At 45.5% G+C, this 17817-nt stretch overlaps 1 protein-coding gene across 5 annotated transcripts in view; it reads right to left on the reverse strand.

The window, feature by feature from the left end:
- Positions 1-17817, reverse strand: part of LOC129820836 (tensin-1-like) — a 310756-nt gene that overhangs the window by 20737 nt on the left and 272202 nt on the right. For 4 of the 5 annotated variants that reach the window (XM_055877852.1, XM_055877854.1, XM_055877853.1 and 1 more), the window contains 6 exons: positions 12130-13746; positions 4820-5013; positions 4549-4687; positions 3065-3166; positions 1673-1850; positions 1-1443 (listed from right to left, as the gene is read on the reverse strand). The exon at positions 1-1443 is cut by the window's left edge and continues 341 nt beyond it. In XM_055877852.1, coding sequence (XP_055733827.1) covers positions 1-1443; positions 1673-1850; positions 3065-3166; positions 4549-4687; positions 4820-5013; positions 12130-13746 — 3673 coding nt within the window. The remainder of the gene's footprint in view (positions 1444-1672; positions 1851-3064; positions 3167-4548; positions 4688-4819; positions 5014-12129; positions 13747-17817) is intronic. The other variant, XM_055877855.1, reaches the window with a different exon arrangement.

Consider the following 17817-nt stretch of genomic DNA (forward strand, 5'->3'; position numbering starts at 1 on the left):
TGCAGCATTGGGTGTCGGTCCAGACTTGGACTGCATTGTGACATCTGGCCGAGGGACGGGTGTCGGCCCAGCACCGGACTACTACCATTGCCCTGCTGGTGGATGAGGGATGGATGTCGGCTCAGCACCGGACTGCTGTGGATACTGGACTGGATGGGTTGGCTGTAGGTGAGGGAGGGATGTTGGCCCAGCACCGGACTGCTGTGGATACCGGACTGGATGGGTTGGCTGTAGGTGAGTGAGGGATGTTGGCCCAGCACCGGACTGCTCTGGATACTGGACTGGATGGGTTGGCTGTAGGTGAGGGAGGGATGTTGGCCCAGCACCGGACTGCTCTGGATACTGGACTGGATGGGTTGGCTGTAGGTGAGGGAGGGATGTTGGCCCAGCACCGGACTGCTGTGGATACTGGACTGGATGGGTTGGCTGTAGGTGAGGGAGGGATGTTGGCCCAGCACCGGACTGCTGTGGATACTGGACTGGATGGGTTGGCTGTAGGTGAGGGAGGGATGTTGGCCCAGCACCGGACTGCTCTGGATACTGGACTGGATGGGTTGGCTGTAGGTGAGGGAGGGATGTTGGCCCAGCACCGGACTATTCTGGATACTGGACTGGATGGGTTGGCTGTAGGTGAGGGAGGGATGTTGGCCCAGCACCGGACTGCTGTGGATACTGGACTGGATGGGTTGGCTGTAGGTGAGGGAGGGATGTTGGCCCAGCACCGGACTGCTGTGGATACTGGACTGGATGGGTTGGCTGTAGGTGAGGGAGGGCTGGCAACTGAGCATGGGGCTGTCCTGGGAGGCCTGCATCAGGGACGGTTGTTGGCTCAGCACTGGGCTAGACTGTGTCCCCTGGGACACACATGGGTTATAGTGGTGGCGGCCCAACATGGGACTTCCTGTCATTACCATCCCAGGGATCCCAAACTCCACAAAGCCATTGGCCGGAGAGGGCTGGTGGCCCATGACAGGGCTGCACTGATTGGTGGGCTGTTGCCGATGTTGGAGGGAGGGTATGCTAGATGAGGTGTTGAGGTCACGATGCAGTGTGTGGAGACTTCCTGATCCTGACGAGGGGAGGATGACCACAAGGCTTTCCTGGGCAGATACCTCTGGCTGGAGCGGGGGGGGGCTGGGTTCCGGGGAGACATAGCTCCCCATAAGGCCACTGGGACCCAGGTAGGAGGGTGTGGTGGTGGGGGAACACAGGTAAGACAGGGTGGGGTAGTTGGAGGTCAGGTAGGAGGAGGTGGGGGTTCCCAGGGCTTGAAGGAAGGAAGATGGGGAGCCCAGGGCCTGGAGGTATGGGGTGGGAGTGGCAATGGGAGTAGGTTTGGGGGAGGGGATGGGATACGTGCCCTCGGAAGGAAAGGAGCGTAAGCTGGAGTCAATGGCCGCTTGCGAGGGGATGATCGCACTGCTGTCAGCCAACGGGTGTTCTCTGATGGAGCGAGGGGTGGGGAGACATTCATGAAACACAGTGTTTAGAAAGATGCCTACAGTAGAAGTAAGTACTTGCGGTAATAACATCTATGGTCCCTTACTATCTGTAAACATGTAGTATATTTCAGGAACACTGGTTCCTTACCAATATCATGTACTGTAAGCAGTGTATGTTGAATGTCATTTAATCTACAGTATGACTTAATGTTGTTTGTTTTCGTACTCACCCCTCTGATCTGTGGATGGGGCTGCAGCTAGACAATAGGGGGTTGAGGGTTGGGGAGGGGTCAGGGGTCGTCTGCCTAGTCAAGGTCCATCCTGGGGGGGTGAGGGTCACGGGGGGTCCTGCTGGTCCCCTGCCGGCCACAGCGGATCTGGCCACTGACTCCACGTAGCTCAACGGCTCTGAAGAGATACAGAGTTGGCCATTAAGGGTGATTTCATTACATTGTGTACTGTCGCGAAGATAATGCTGGCTTCACAGGAAGGCTGCACTTTCCCCCTAAACAGTGACACCGTCCTTGTAAACATGCCACCATGATCATTTATCTTTTACATTTCAAACATTCTTTCTTTTCTTCTCCTAATGAATTCATTATTAGAGAGTTGCTTTGAAATCATGTCATCCTGTACTTTGGGAAAAACAATCTTTATTGTGTGTGTGTGTGTGTGCTTGTGTGTGAGTGTTAACGCTGAAACAGTTAGCCTAGCGGTTAGGAGCACTGGGCCAGTAACCGAAAGGTTGCTGGTTCAAATCTCCGAGCTGACTAGGTTAAATATCTGTCTGTGCCCTTGAGCAAGGCATTTAACCCTGGTTGTTATTGTAAGTCGCTCCGGATATCAGCGTCTGCTAAATGACTAAAATCTTGGAAACAGTCAGCATAGAAGGAACAACAAAGCAGAGGGGTCCCACATCTCATGAGCCAAGTCAAACATCTTTCCTAGAACCCTCATCCAGTAAGGAGATCTTATTGCTCCTGCCTCCACTAGAAGCAAACACGACATAAAGGCCAAGAAGAGAGGATGAAAAAGAGCACATGTTCAAAGGGATCATTTATTAAAATTATATTTATTGGGTCTCTCTCTCACATTTAGCCTGTCGGCTGTATAAATATGGGATTCAAAAGGAAGCGTAGCTTTGAAGACTGGATTAACATGCAACCCCTATGAAGATGGGCCATAAATCAAGCTCTTATACACATTCCTAGGTCACTAAAATCAACCACATTATAACCACATTTGAGACATAAACAATGTTCGATTTCCTGGCGAGCTCACCAAGAAAGAGAGCTTGTAAAACCAAAATGAAGAGGTGATTTATACAGTGAAGGGGGTGTAGTTATAGTTTAACGGGTAAACAGTAGACAAGGCTCAATGACCATGTTGCTACTTATGTTACTAGTATCTCAAACTAAAGATAGGTTGCTCTGCTAACATTGGTGAGGCCTCAAGGGTGTAGCACTATGCTAACAAATGCTTACATTTTAGCACTACGCTATGTAAGTAACACAATGCCATGCAAAACGTGCTACAGAGGATGCATGATGCTATGCTAACAGGCTCTTCCAGCTCATGAATGGAGCACTGCTATGATAACAGAATAAGTTATGCTAACTCACCTGATCCACTCTGGTTGAGCTGTATCTCAGCTGGGTTGTGGGGTTTGAGGCCCAAGGCAGAGAGAGGGGTCTTCATCAGACCTGGAGGGGAACGAGCTTGGCCTAGGAGAAGAAAAAAATAACATAACACACTTTAGCAACATGACTTAGCATTACCTACAATTTAGCATGCTTCACGACAACAGTCTTGACAGTAAACACCTGCGCTTTTCGTGTTGTACCTGCACGTGTTCTATGAGCTCATCAGATGCCTCCTGAATAGAAACATAAAGGACTGGTTTCACTGACCCAGAATAACCAGTCCTGGAATTAAAAGCATGCTCAATGTAGAACACCGTTTGAAATATATTTTTAGTCCAGGCCCGGGAAAGCCAATGTGTGTGTTTTCATAATGGTGCGTACAGGTGCTGAGCTGTCAAGACATCACAACAACAAAATGTGACACGGTGACACACAAAAACATGTGTAATATCATGATGGACACAGCTAGAGGTGTGAGGGGTGTGCCCATGCCTCATGCTCTATGGGAGGGCCATGCAGGTGACCTATCACAGTGTGAAAAGCCTCTGAGTGACACTCTCACAACACACATAGCAGGACGTGAGCAGAGGTGCGCCATGCACACAAATGCAGAGCAAGCCACTGAAGCGCGACAACACGGATACAAAAAATGTTATGTTATGTTATGTTTTTCAACATAAAGCACCAGTACCTTTAGACCAGTGAGGTTTAATAGTTCTGTCTGTCTGTCTGTCTGTCTGTCTGTCTGTCTGTCTGTCTGTCTGTCTGTCTGTCTGTCTGTCTGTCTGTCTGTATGACTGTGTGTGTGTCTAGCGGAAGTGTGTGCGTGTGTGTGTGCGTCTTTCTCTGTGTGTGTGTGTGTGTGTGTGTGTTTGTGTGAGAATGACCATTAGTGAATAAGTGTATGTTTCCTAAATGTGGTGTAGACCTCAAGTCCAGAAGGGGCTCCAATGTCTTAAGAGGTACTGCTCTTCAGTGGCATGCTGACAAGGTAAACATCTGTCGTTCTGCCACTGAACAAGGCAGTTAACCCACTGTTCCCCGGTAGGCCATCATTGTAAATAAGAATTTGTTCTTAACTGACTTGCTTTGTTAAATAAAGGTTCATTTTAAAAAATGCCTTAACATGAAAAGTCAGGCACTGAATAAAATCAAGATAGACAGCGCCTATCTTTCACATGGAAGAGGTGTCTACTAAATGCATCAGAAGACCACCCTGAAGTTATTGATCATAATATCAGTTGTATAGTTTCTACACTCTGGACCTGTACATAACTGAATGTAACATGTAATTCTCATGATGTCTTATAATAGCATATACAGTTAGATGCAATGCCACTTCCTTCTGTAAGACATTTCTTTAGATGTAAAGGTAAAGGTAAACGCTGAACATCATTAAATATTCTCTATGGTAAAAGCCCTGAGTTCCACAGCGCCCTCAGCCAGCCAGAGGGGAGACTTACACAGGTTGAAGTAAGGGGTTTGCGGCGAGACTGGGAAGGCAGGGGTATGGGGGAACACCTCACCACCAACAGTGGGCGTGGGGCTGACTTGGCCTCCATCCAACTCCTCAAAGGCCTCTCTGTAGCTGTGGATGTGTCTCTGGAGGGAGGGAAAACACATAGACGCGCACAGAAACACACGTATATTAGTTTTCATTATGGCCATCACAACTCTATAATCCTATGTGAGACACACTTGAGAAGGTTAGGCCTAGGGGCGGGAGCATTCTACCTCCTTGGGCCGCCCCCCGGGATTCAGCGCTATGGTGTTGACGAACTCCGGTGAGACGCAACGAATAGGGGAGCGGACCGGGGGTTGGTAGGAAGAGCTTTCGTCGTGGCCGTTGATGCATTGTCCCTCACTGGTGATGCGGTGATGGGGCGGGGCCGACGCCTCGTCCAATGACGTCCCACAAGACTGGACACCTGCCAAATCATTCAGAGGTCACATTTGATCACAAGGTGTTTATAAAAAAAAAAAAGTCTGTTTGCAAATACACATCATTATCATGGTCTTGATAATGCAACTCTTCACTGCAAACACACATGATTATCATGCTCTTGATAATGCAACTCTTCACTGCAAACACACATAATTATCATGCTCTTGATAATGCAACTCTTCACTGCAAATACACATCGTTATCATGCTCTTGATAATGCAACTCTTCACTGCAAATACACATCGTTATCATGCTCTTGATAATGCAACTCTTCACTGCAAACACACATCATTATCATGCTCTTGATAACGCAACTCTTCACTGCAAACACACATCATTATCATGCTCTTGATAATGCAACTCTTCACTGCAAACACACATCATTATCATGCTCTTGATAATGCAACTCTTCACTGCAAACACACATCATTATCATGCTCTTGATAATGCAACTCTTCACTGCAAACACACATAATTATCATGCTCTTGATAATGCAACTCTTCACTGCAAATACACATCGTTATCATGCTCTTGATAATGCAACTCTTCACTGCAAACACACATCATTATCATGCTCTTGATAACGCAACTCTTCACTGCAAACACACATCATTATCATGCTCTTGATAATGCAACTCTTCACTGCAAACACACATCATTATCATGCTCTTGATAATGCAACTCTTCACTGCAAACACACATCATTATCATGCTCTTGATAATGCAACTCTTCACTGCAAACACACATCATTATCATGCTCTTGATAATGCAACTCTTCACTGCAAACACACATCATTATCATGCTCTTGATAATGCAACTCTTCACTGCAAACACACATCATTATCATGCTCTTGATAATGCAACTCTTCACTGCAAACACACATCATTATCATGCTCTTGATAATGCAACTCTTCACTGCAAACACACATCATTATCATGCTCTTGATAATGCAACTCTTCACTGCAAACCGGCAATGTTTCGAACAGCCATTAATCCACAGGACCGACATAATAGGCAAACAGTTACAAAGTAACCTGTTATAAACGGCAAAGCTGACCTTTCAAAATGCTACTTGATGTTGAATACTCGGATCAGAACTTTCTACAAGCAGGCACTGTTTATAAGAGCTCTGGGCTTGTTCATTTGGGAACAGTGAGGATCAATGTTCTCCTTGAAAGCCACAAGATTATCAAGAACTTGCTTGTACATCAGTAAAACAGTCTACATTTGTAACTGTTGTTATCTGGGTAATGTTCTGTGGCGTTTGCTAATGTTTTGGATGAACCTCAAAGGGTCCAGTAAGCTGATTTCAATGGGCGGGTTTGGAGGGAAGGAGAGAGAGCTGCCAGTGTAAAACAAACAGGATTTGTGTAAGAGCGTCATCCTAATGTGTTAGTTACTGCCTGGCCGGGTGAGGTACAGTAGGTGGTTTTGATGAAAACAGGAAGTGAACAGCGGGCTTGGCACGGCTATATGCAGTTTTGGACAGGAAAAAGGAGGTCTAAACATCTAAACAGGCACAATATGCGGAGGGAAGGTTTTTGGAGGGAACTTTTAGAGTGAACTTGTTTTTGTTCATTCGTAACCATAGATGTTAGGTTAATGTAAGCATTCTACGCATTGTAGGTTTTGTATCAAATCCAGCTTTTCCTAAAAATATGTTAAATCCCTGGGTTCTTCAAGTTTAGAGTAAATATTATTCTCTTTGAGAATCATTGAAAATTGCTCATAAACACCTCCATTGCTTTTTTTGTCCAGGTATAACGCAATGTACTCTGTAGCTAGCACTGACTGTCTGCAAACAAACTATCACTCTGATTCATGTATTCTTCTGGCCTGAAGATCTGACATACCGTCCCGAAGATGGAAAAGCATGCAAACACACCCTAGTGAGACTGTTATGGAAACCGTGAAAAATATTTACAAGCCCTAGCTCAGCCTCTGGCTGGATAAACCAGCGGATATATCCACAGGGGAAAAGTTAGCGATAGCATTAGCCTGCAGCTGTGGGAAACTAAGAGGGTTATAGTTACTGTCAGGATAGATCTGGCCTCTTTGGTCATACAAGAGTCAAACATTCCTTATGTGTTTGGGTCCTGCAAATCATATTCACGACTCTGAGGAAATATCTCCATCTTGCACGACGTTAAACCGACTACACAGGGGATTTTTGGAGGTGGTATCAAAGGATAGCAGTCTTCTAAGAGGCCAACTAACATCCTGTCTGTCTAAAACACAACACTGTATACACATCAACAGAAATCTAGTATAACTACAGCCTTTTGTGCATATCCGATTCAAATCTGTTGTTTTTGCTGCAGTATGAAAAGCCAAAAAAGCACATATATTACTAGCCACATTTCACATCACCTTTGTAAGTGGGTTCAAAACCAGATACAAATCTGATTAATGGCCATCCGGCTTGTGTCTGTACGGTCAAATCTGATTAATGGCCATCCGGCTTGTGTCTGTACGGTCAAATCTGATGCATTTGCCCTCAAGTGGTTTTTAGACTGTTATGTGGCATATATTGTCACTTGCTAGCTACTCTGTTGACAGTTTGTCAAGAGCATGTAGTAACTAACTAGCTCGTTAGTTGTTTATCTAACTTTCCAAATGAAAGTAGTCACAGCAGTCAACTAGCCAGCTAGGTCACTGTTTAGCTTTTTAGCACATTCACTAATTTGTTTGTAATCTTATCCTTTTTAGTCTTTAAAGGTGTTCTTACACTATGATTTTGAACACCTTATAGCTTGCTACATAATTCTGACTGATAGGAAGCACGAGCACCACCACCAATCAGCCTACATCACTGAACACACACCCGTCGTTACTATAACAAGTAGCGTTGCCATGTCAGAAAATGACTGTTGTCTGAACACACGCAAATCCTATTTGGTCACTTGAAAAACAAAACTGATTTCAGCATTAAATCGTGCAGTGTGAACAAGGCTCAATTGTATTTTGTTGGAACCCAATTTTCTGCATACCTAAACAGTACCGTGACAAGATCTAAGAGTAGGATCTAAGAGTAGGCCTAAAACGGCAAAACCTGCACACATGCCATTCATATGCCCATTTATTTACTCTTGGTTTTCCTCCAATGGTGCGGCTTAAGTAGTGTCACATGTCCAGGCTGAGCTCAGATTTTGATTTGTGGATCGAGGAAGGGCATTGTTAGATACATCTCAAGCACTGGTGCATGAATAGTGTGTAGCTGGTAACCCCTCCCCCTCCAAAACGGGCCTGGAATCACGGAAAACAGATGGACCCAGTATGCACAGCGGAGCCTGTCAAACACTGTGCCGTTGCCCTGGCGATGGCTAATAGCTTCCAGCTGTTACAGCAGAGATTCCCAGGATATATTTGGGGAATTGACTTCTCCCCCTCCCCACCGTTTCTCAACCATTTAAACACAGATATTGTCTTGAATAAAATGGATCCAAGGCATAGGAAGTGGGACAATCTATTTTATCAAGACAGGGCTAGCACTCATCTCCCTACACCGCGCTGTGAATATGCTCCTGTGAGGGACTATGTTATGGTGAGGAAGGGTTATCTGGGGTAAAATTAAGGGGAATTCCCTTCAAAGTAATGTATTGAATAGATTGCAAGCATATCTTTGTACTGTATGTATCCAAATATACCAAACAAAGTGTTTTTCTTCCTGTTGACCAGGTCGGACCCAATTCTGACAGCCTCAATGTGTCAGGGCAGGCTCTCTAGAAGGTGTTGAAAGCATTCCACAGGGATGCTGGCCCATGTTGACTCCAATGCATCCCACAGTTGTGTCAAGTTGGCTGGATGTCCTTTGGGTGGTGGACCATTCTTGGTACACAAAGGAAACTGTTGAGCGTGAGAAACCCAGCAGCGTTGCAGTTCTTGACACAAAGGCACTTAAATATTTTGTTTTACCCATTCACCCTCTGAATGACACACATACACAAGTATCATGTATCAATTGTCTCAAGGCTTAAAATTCCTTCTTTTAACCTGTCTCCTCCCCTTCATCTACACTGACTGAAGTGGATTTAACAAGTGACATCAATAAAGGATCATAGCTTTTACCTGGTCAGTCTACCTCATGGAAAGAGCAGGTGTTATTAATGTTTTGTATACTCAGTGTAAATAGAATGGATGTGGTCATTCATTACAGTCCTTGGACTCCCAGGGCTACTCTGACTTTGTGGAGTACAGTACAGTACAGTACTCTGTAGACCACTCCAGGCTCCTGAAAGAAAAGAACTGTGCATCCTATTCTACCTCTTCTCATGAACAGATAAGACCTTCACAATGTTTTCAAACGGGAGTCTAAAGCAGTCTTCCCCATAGATTTAGTGCCCTTTGCATGTGATGGAAATGTTAAAAACAGAAGATGGAAAGAGCAGCCTTGAAAGAGGCCAGTGTTTCCGGGCCTTGGGTATTGTTCCCTGGCGGTATGTTGTGACATGCGCTCTGATGTGAGTCTGCACAAAGACACCTTTGTGCTTCCTCATCTCGTCCTTCTAAAACTTCAATATTACCCTTTTTTTTGTGTTGGGTTGATGCCTTAACCTTGAGAAATAAACATCAAACTGCCTCCTCCATCAAACAGAGATGAAGGACGGTGTTTTGGAAAACTGGACATTAGATTACATTGACATAGCAAGAGATAGAGAGAGAGAAACAGAGGGAGAGACTGACAGAGCGAGAGTGAGAGAAACAGAACAAGAGAGAGAGAGAGAGAGAGACAAGACAGAGAGAGAGAGACAGTGAGCGAGAGAGAGAGAAAGAAAGATAATGAGAAAAAAAGAGAGTGAGGCAGAGATGGAAAGAAAGGGATAAAACAGGAAGCAACAAATGCAAACAGCAAACTAGCAGGCAGTGCCATGGAAAAACAGTCAGCAAGGTTAGTTTGGAAGAGGAGTCAGTGGCAGGGTAAAACAGGGGAGGGGAAGAGGAGGGAAACGAACCAGAGAGGGAGAGGGAGCGACGGTGCTCAGACTGAGGAGACGTGAGTTGGCTTTGCATTCGGGCCGAGTACTCTGGTTAGAGCAGGGGTATAATTGGAGTCGGCAGAAGAATGAGGAGGAGGAAGGTGATGAAGATGAGGGAGAATGAGGAGGATGAAGATGATGAAGAGGAGAGAGAATGAGGGAGAGGTAGAGAGATGAAGAGATGGTCCACAGAAAGGAAAAAAATATAAGAAAAGTTATTTGCTAGTTTATAAAAACGTACAGAATTACAATCATAATCGCTCACAATATGACAGAAATGTCAAACATCTATGAGAGAAATTACTGACATAATCAGTGACTATCATGACATGACCAGTGACTATCATGACATGACCAGTGACTATCATGACATGATCTGTGACTATCGTGACATGATCAGTGACTACCATGACATGATCAGTGACTATCATGACATGACCAGGGAATATCAGTGAATATGTCAGTAATATTACCAACAAGTGGACGTGTCGTATATGTTTCAGCAGACAGCTGCCTGTACATGTTGACGAAGTGGGCTTGTATCCCCTGACAACCAAATGATAAGGGAAGTCTAATATCAGTGTCTTTGAGCCATCCGACCAGAGAAACAAAGTGGTTGTGTGACAAACAAGTAGAGAGCAATATTCTCTCCTATAGTTTGTTATTTTACAGTAATGTGTGTTGTGAATGCTCTATAAATAAAGTTTTATTAGATTTGTGTATAAAACCACCATAACCTATCTCTGTTTGGCCATATGGGTCAGACAGTGGGGCGGCAGGTAGCCTAGTGGTTACAGTGTTGGACTAGTAACCGAAAGGTTGCCAGATCAAATCCCTTAGCTGACAAGGTAAAAATCTGTCGTTCTGCCCCTAAACAAGGCAGTTAACCCACTCTTCCCCGGTAGGCCATTGCTGTAAATAAGAATGTGTTCTTAACTGACTTGCCCGGTTAAATAAATAAAGTAGTTATATCACTGTCCGGTCATAATGCTGTTTATTGTGTATAAAAGCACCATAGCATTATCACTGTCCGGCCATAATGGTGTTTCACCGAAACTCATCATTTCAGAATCAAGAAGATGCATTAATGCTTTCTATTCTATTCAACTCCATTATTGTAACAGTCCCTGTCTTATAGTTGAATCAGAGCTGTCCCTTCACAGCTTAGCAATACGTTTCCATATCACTGGTCTCTGCTGGCTTTATGGCAGGTTTCCACACTGCATAACTGTGTTTGGTTAAGCCAGCGAACTTTCTCCGTTGGCGAGAGCTCATCTTGTGAGCATGTGCGATGACTGATGACCTCACTGCTAACGAAGACTGTCATGAGATACGATTAGCTGAAATATGCACTTTGGAAAGCTTGTCAAGAGGGATAACTGCCATGTATATAAGGTACATGAGTTGTTCTCGTGGAAAAGGGTTGGCCACCCAGGCAGAATACATTCAAATGGTTTCATAATGTCATTGACAGTTTACCCTTGTGTTTGTTGGCATAGTTCTGCATCACTGTTAAAAACAATTTCAGTGAGGCTTATTAAGAGCCGTAGCATTGAGCCGTAGCATTGTGACCTCACAGGGCTTATATCAACACCAACGAGGCGCATCAAGCTGTCAAGCTGACCTCCCATTGGATATTCTGAGGGGTACTCTGGGGTTTTTACAGATACATGTTGTACCGAGAGATGTTTTCTGTTCATGTCTTTGTGCGGTAAAAAAAAAAAAATGTACAAAAAAACTGTAAAGGAAAGAAAGTGTCAGTTTCAGGAGAAAACTATTACCATGTTCTCTGTTAGCGTCTCATACATATTCATGAAAATTGTTTGTTTCTCTCTTTTAACACCCTAATGTGTCCTCGACTTGAATATCACTTCCTGTTTCCTTTGTTTATGAAATCACACCTAATGTATCCTCGACTTGAATATCACTTCCTGTTTCCTTTGTTTATGAAATCACACCTAACGTATCCTCGACTTGAATATCACCTCCCTGTTTCCTTTGTTTATGAAATCACACCTAATGTGTCCTCGACTTGAATATCACCTCCCTGTTTCCTTTGTTTATGAAATCACACCTACTGTATATGCCAATGACAACACATGAGTTCTGCAGTCTTACCTGACACACGCTGGGCAACTAGGCCCTCCACGTTGAACACTTCATCAGGCTCTGCATCTCTGGGATTGGGTGATGAGGACTTGGCACTAGGGCTCTGTTGGGACTCCTGGAGCTCCGGGGACAGGGACGGGAACATGGTGCTAGGGGGGTACATGTTGATGGGTTTCAGCTGCAGTTGTCCCACGCTACTGGGGACCTGGGTGGGAGAGCTGGTTCTGGCTGCCCCTTGGCTGGAAGGTTCAGTGGGGAAGCCAGGGATGGGGGCTACAGAGGGACCAGGCTGGTAGATGGCTGTTGGTCTCTGGATGGCAGAGGGCTCTGGAGACGTAGATGGCTGGAAAGGGGAGGACCTCAGCATGACCTGAGCTAGGCTGGGCACAGGGCTTCCCGAGATAGCTGAGTCAGCCTGGTAGGAGGGCCTGGCCTGGGACTGGGAAAATGATGGTTGTGTGGTCACCACTTCCTTGTTCTCCCCCGGGGCACTCTGGGACTTCGGAACCTGCCCCAACGGGCGGCCGGGGTCCAGGTCCAGCATCAGGAGGTTGAGGGCCTCAATGGACTGCTCAATCTCCTGCTGTGAGGCAGTCTCCTGGTGGGGGAAGTGGGGCATGCTGTGGTGGCTCTGTAGAGGCATGGAGGGTGGAGGAGAGCCAAAATACACCCCGTCCATCACCGGCTCTTCTGGGACGCCATATTGCTGCCACACGTTGAGCCCACGTTGGACGGCGTTACGACTGCTGGTGTTACGTGCTGGCGCTCGGGGGAGGGGATTCTGCTCTGCACCGAACGACTGCGAGCGATACAGGTTTCCATTCTGGCTGATAATGTAATCGCTCGCCGGGGGGATGGACTCGCCTGTCCCATCCTGAGCTGAGCAGAGGCTACGCACTAAGGTGACGGGAACCTGGGCATCCACATCATGTGAGCCTATTGCCCCCTTTTCCGGGGAACCGTCTGGGATGCTCCTCTCTAGATAGGGGACCTTGTCCTGTCCGTTGATAACTGTCTCAGCCTGGTAGTAGAGGTCTGCTGGCGTGGCTCTCCCTTCCAGGGATGACAGAGTGCCCAAGCTATCCATGCTGTTACCTTCCTGGCTGGTGGGCAGTTCCACCTCATCATCCAGAATATCTGTTTCTCTGTCCATGCTGCTGTTGTGGCCATTCACATGAACTTGGGCGGGCACCAGGTGTAGTATTCCCCCTCCCCCTAGTCCTATCCCCATACCTCCGCCCGATGGGGAGGACAGGTAGCCCTGGCAATGCATGGGGCCCTCCAGGCCACTAAGCAGCTGCTCCAACTCCTGCTTCTCCTGGGGACTGATGGGCTGGACGGCCAGGACCGTGCCCGAGACTGGGGCCTCTTCCTGGGCCGCTGGCGGCTGGCTCACTGCTGGGGCTGCTGCTGCTGGGGCAGGCTCATCAGTGCGGTCGGTCTTGATGGAGGCCGTGGAGTTGCCGGAGTCGCTGCTCACCGACAAGGCGTGGTCAACTGTGGGTAGGACGTGTTCGGTGGCGGTGGGCAAGAGGTCGTTGGCAGTGACCGCGTCCTCGATGGACTCCTTCTTGCGGACCTTAGCATAGGGGCTGCCGTCCAGAGGGCCCTGGGTGTGTATGACGTCTGGAGAGAGAAAGACAAGGCAGAGGGAGGGGGTGTTTACAAAGAGATCGAGAAGACTGTATAGTATTTTTTATAAAAAAATATTTAACCTTTATTTAACAAGGCAAGTCAATTAAGAACAAATTCTTATTTACAATGATGGCCTACCAATAGGCAAAAGGCCTCCTGCGGGGACGGGGGCTGGGAATAAAAATAAAAATATTGGACAAAACACACATCACGGCAAGAGAGATACCACAACGCTACACTTTCTAAAAAAAGAAAACGGTCAACATCACAATCCTTCAGAAAACCTTCTGTGACTTAGAATGCTAGGAGTCCATAAACTGGCTCTGTTGTTGTTTAGCCTCTCTGTGACTTAGAATGCTAGGAGTCCATAAACTGGCTCTGTTGTTGTTGTTTAGCTTATCTGTGAGGTTATTTAACCTTATTTTTGCGTCTACCCTTAAATACCAGTGGTATGAGGAAACATCTGACCCTGAATCAGTGGTTAAGGGCAACTTATACCTACTCCTGTGACATGTATTTGACCCTGTGACCTTTGAAGCCATTTCCTGCCAGCTGCCAAAGGTCACCGAGGTCACGAAAAAGCTTCCTACTATAAAGTGCTTTTTTGAGCTCTCCTAGCTTTGCCATTAAGGACCTGAAGCAAGCACACTTGCAGTTTTTTTGTTCGTAACACAGCCCTGCGTCCCCACCCTCACACAATTGCATTTGTTGTTTACGCAATCCAAAAACATTCCATTATAAATCAAAATCTGGATCAGGTGGGCATCATTTGAAAGCATATTCTATTGCCAACATGACTAGCTAAACGTTATAAAATATGACATTACAGTGTTAGGTTTTCAGAGGGCACTTCAGACAAACGTATTGTAATTTTGGTGTGAATAGAATGGAGTGCATTCAAGTGCATGTTGCAAGGCACATTTTCTTCACAATACGACAAACGGAAGCTCATTCTGTTCTGGACAACGTGGAGAAAAGCCCATGTCATTCTTCTAACTGTGGATCAAACATAGCGATTATAAATGTTGATACTGTTTTCAAATATGGACATGTGAGGTGAACATTGACTCATGGGTGTGTGGTTTGCTTGTACGAGATCAAACCAATATTTATTTGAATCTTTAACGTCTCATCTTTCAGAACACATCGACTCCTTTTTGATTTACAGCGTTGACCTCAGACAACAAAACATTTGCAAAAGTTGCCCAATTGTTGCGTGCAGTGCTCATATTCAGATTAGCTGTCAGTCAAAATCCATTCAGAGCTGTGAAGTGCAGAGCCAGAGCTTTGACATCATGTAAAGCATGTCACTGTATAGCCACTGCGTTCCAATTTAGGCGCTTATCAATGACAAAATCTGCCATTTCAATCTGTATACGGGATGACGGTCTGTGAGTGGAAAGGGCTACGCAACGACCCACAGACCAGGACTTCCTTTAACCTTTTACCTCAGTGGGCTACATCAGGTTCACACGGTGTTTGTTGGTAGTCTTAAACAAATCTACTTTGAAACAAATAAAATACGCCTCACACAAATGGTTATGGGCTTAAAAAAAGAAGACATCTGTACCATGTCCGATATAGAGTTGAAATGTATTCAATTTTGAGTTTGCATCTCAATATTACACTTTATATACATCACAGAAGATTGAAATATAACAAAACTGTTTAGCACAGAAACACCGGATTTTCAGCAGTATTTCAATTTGTATTTATTTATTAATTATGAAAATATAAAAATATTAATACAACTCCACCCATGAGGCCACTAGGTCATTTGACTGCAGGAAAGAGCTACGTAACGACCTACAGTCCAGGATTTCCTTTAAATATCAACATCGCTTGGAAAAAGTGAGCCTTTCCCTCCTTGTCTACTCTGGCCTCCATTGCCCCGGACAACCCCACCCGGGTTCCTTTACTGAGAGTCTGGAAGGTTCCAGAGAAAAAAAGCAAAGACACTACAGAGATGACACATCTTCTACCCTACAAAGACACTTCAGAGATCCAAATGTGACACAACCAGCAAGAAATCCAAATGTGACACAACCAGCAACAGATCCAAATGTGACAGATCCAAATGTGACACAACCAGCAAGAAATCCAAATGTGACACAACCAGCAACAGATCCAAATGTGACACAACCAGCAACAGATCCAAATGTGACACAACCAGCAAGAAATCCAAATGTGACACAACCAGCAACAGATCCAAATGTGACACAACCAGCAACAGATCCAAATGTGACACAACCAGCAAGAAATCCAAATGTGACACAACCAGCAACAGATCCAAATGTGCCACAACCAGCAAAATATCCAAATGTGACACAACCAGCAAGACATCCAAATGTGACACAACCGGCAACAGATCCAAATGTGACACAACCAGCAACAGATCCAAATGTGACACAACATGGCAACAGATCCAAATGTGACACAACATGGCAACAGATCCAAATGTGACACAACCAGCAACAGATCCAAATGTGACACAACCAGCAATAGATCCAAATGTGACACAACTAGCAACAGATGCAAATGTGACACAACCAGCAACAGATCCAAATGTGACACAACCAGCAACAGATCCAAATGTGACACAACCACAAGAAATCCAAATGTGACACAACCAGCAACAGATCCAAATGTGACACAACCAGCAACAAATCCAAATGTGACACAACCAGCAACAAATCCAAATGTGACACAACCAGCAACAGATCCAAATGTGCCACAACCAGCAAAATATCCAAATGTGACACAACCAGCAAGAAATCCAAATGTGACACAACCGGCAACAGATCCAAATGTGACACAACCAGCAACAGATCCAAATGTGACACAACATGGCAACAGATCCAAATGTGACACAACATGGCAACAGATCCAAATGTGACACAACATGGCAACAGATCCAAATGTGACACAACCAGCAACAGATCCAAATGTGACACAACATGGCAACAGATCCAAATGTGACACAACCGGCAACAGATCCAAATGTGACACAACCGGCAACAGATCCAAATGTGACACAACATGGCAACAGATCCAAATGTGACACAACCAGCAAGAAATCCAAATGTGACAAAACCAGCAAGAAATCCAAATGTGACACAACATGGCAACAGATCCAAATGTGCCACAACCAGCAAAATATCCAAATGTGCCACAACCAGCAAGAAATCCAAATGTGACACAACCGGCAACAGATCCAAATGTGACACAACCAGCAACAGATCCAAATGTGACACAACATGGCAACAGATCCAAATGTGACACAACATGGCAACAGATCCAAATGTGACACAACCAGCAACAGATCCAAATGTGACACAACCAGCAACAGATCCAAATGTGACACAACCAGCAACAGATGCAAATGTGACACAACCAGCAACAGATCCAAATGTGACACAACCAGCAACAGATCCAAATGTGACACAACCAGCAACAGATCCAAATGTAATCCATAACCGGCATCAGATAGTAAATCAACGGTTGCAGCTCAATACAGCATCACTGAATAACCAGTATTAATAGCGAAGACACACATGGCAAAGCACTTGGGAATTAAATTACTTTTACGTTTTGGATCTTACTGTCAGTGGGTTTTGGAGCTTACATAGTAGAAGGTATTCAAAAAGCACAAAACAGATAGCGTGAAAGGAGAGCCCCTACCTGTGTGAAAACAGCAGTTGGTATAGTCCAGAGGAATCTGAGAAACGCCCAGGTGCTACCCCAAAGTGAAAACCCCGGAGTGGAACATTGCGGAGCTGAATAGGGGGGGGGGGGGAGTTCTCTTGGCTCAGGAGGATAATTGTGTTGTGAGAGCTGCTGCTGCTGTTGTTGTGGACTAGTGGTGAATAGCTGCCTGTCTGAGCAACTCTGAGTGAGCTCCTGCTCTTAAGTCCTGTGAACTCTCACAACAGTCTCTGTGTCGGTGTATGTGTGGGGAGACGGGCAGCCGCACACACCACGGTATGCGTTTGACTGAGTGACATCACCCTTCTCTCTCCCTCTGTTTCCCTCTCTTTAGCACACAAATGCATGTTCACACAG

Source organism: Salvelinus fontinalis, chromosome 23 (assembly GCF_029448725.1).
Source record: "Salvelinus fontinalis isolate EN_2023a chromosome 23, ASM2944872v1, whole genome shotgun sequence".
Taxonomy (NCBI): domain Eukaryota; kingdom Metazoa; phylum Chordata; class Actinopteri; order Salmoniformes; family Salmonidae; genus Salvelinus; species Salvelinus fontinalis.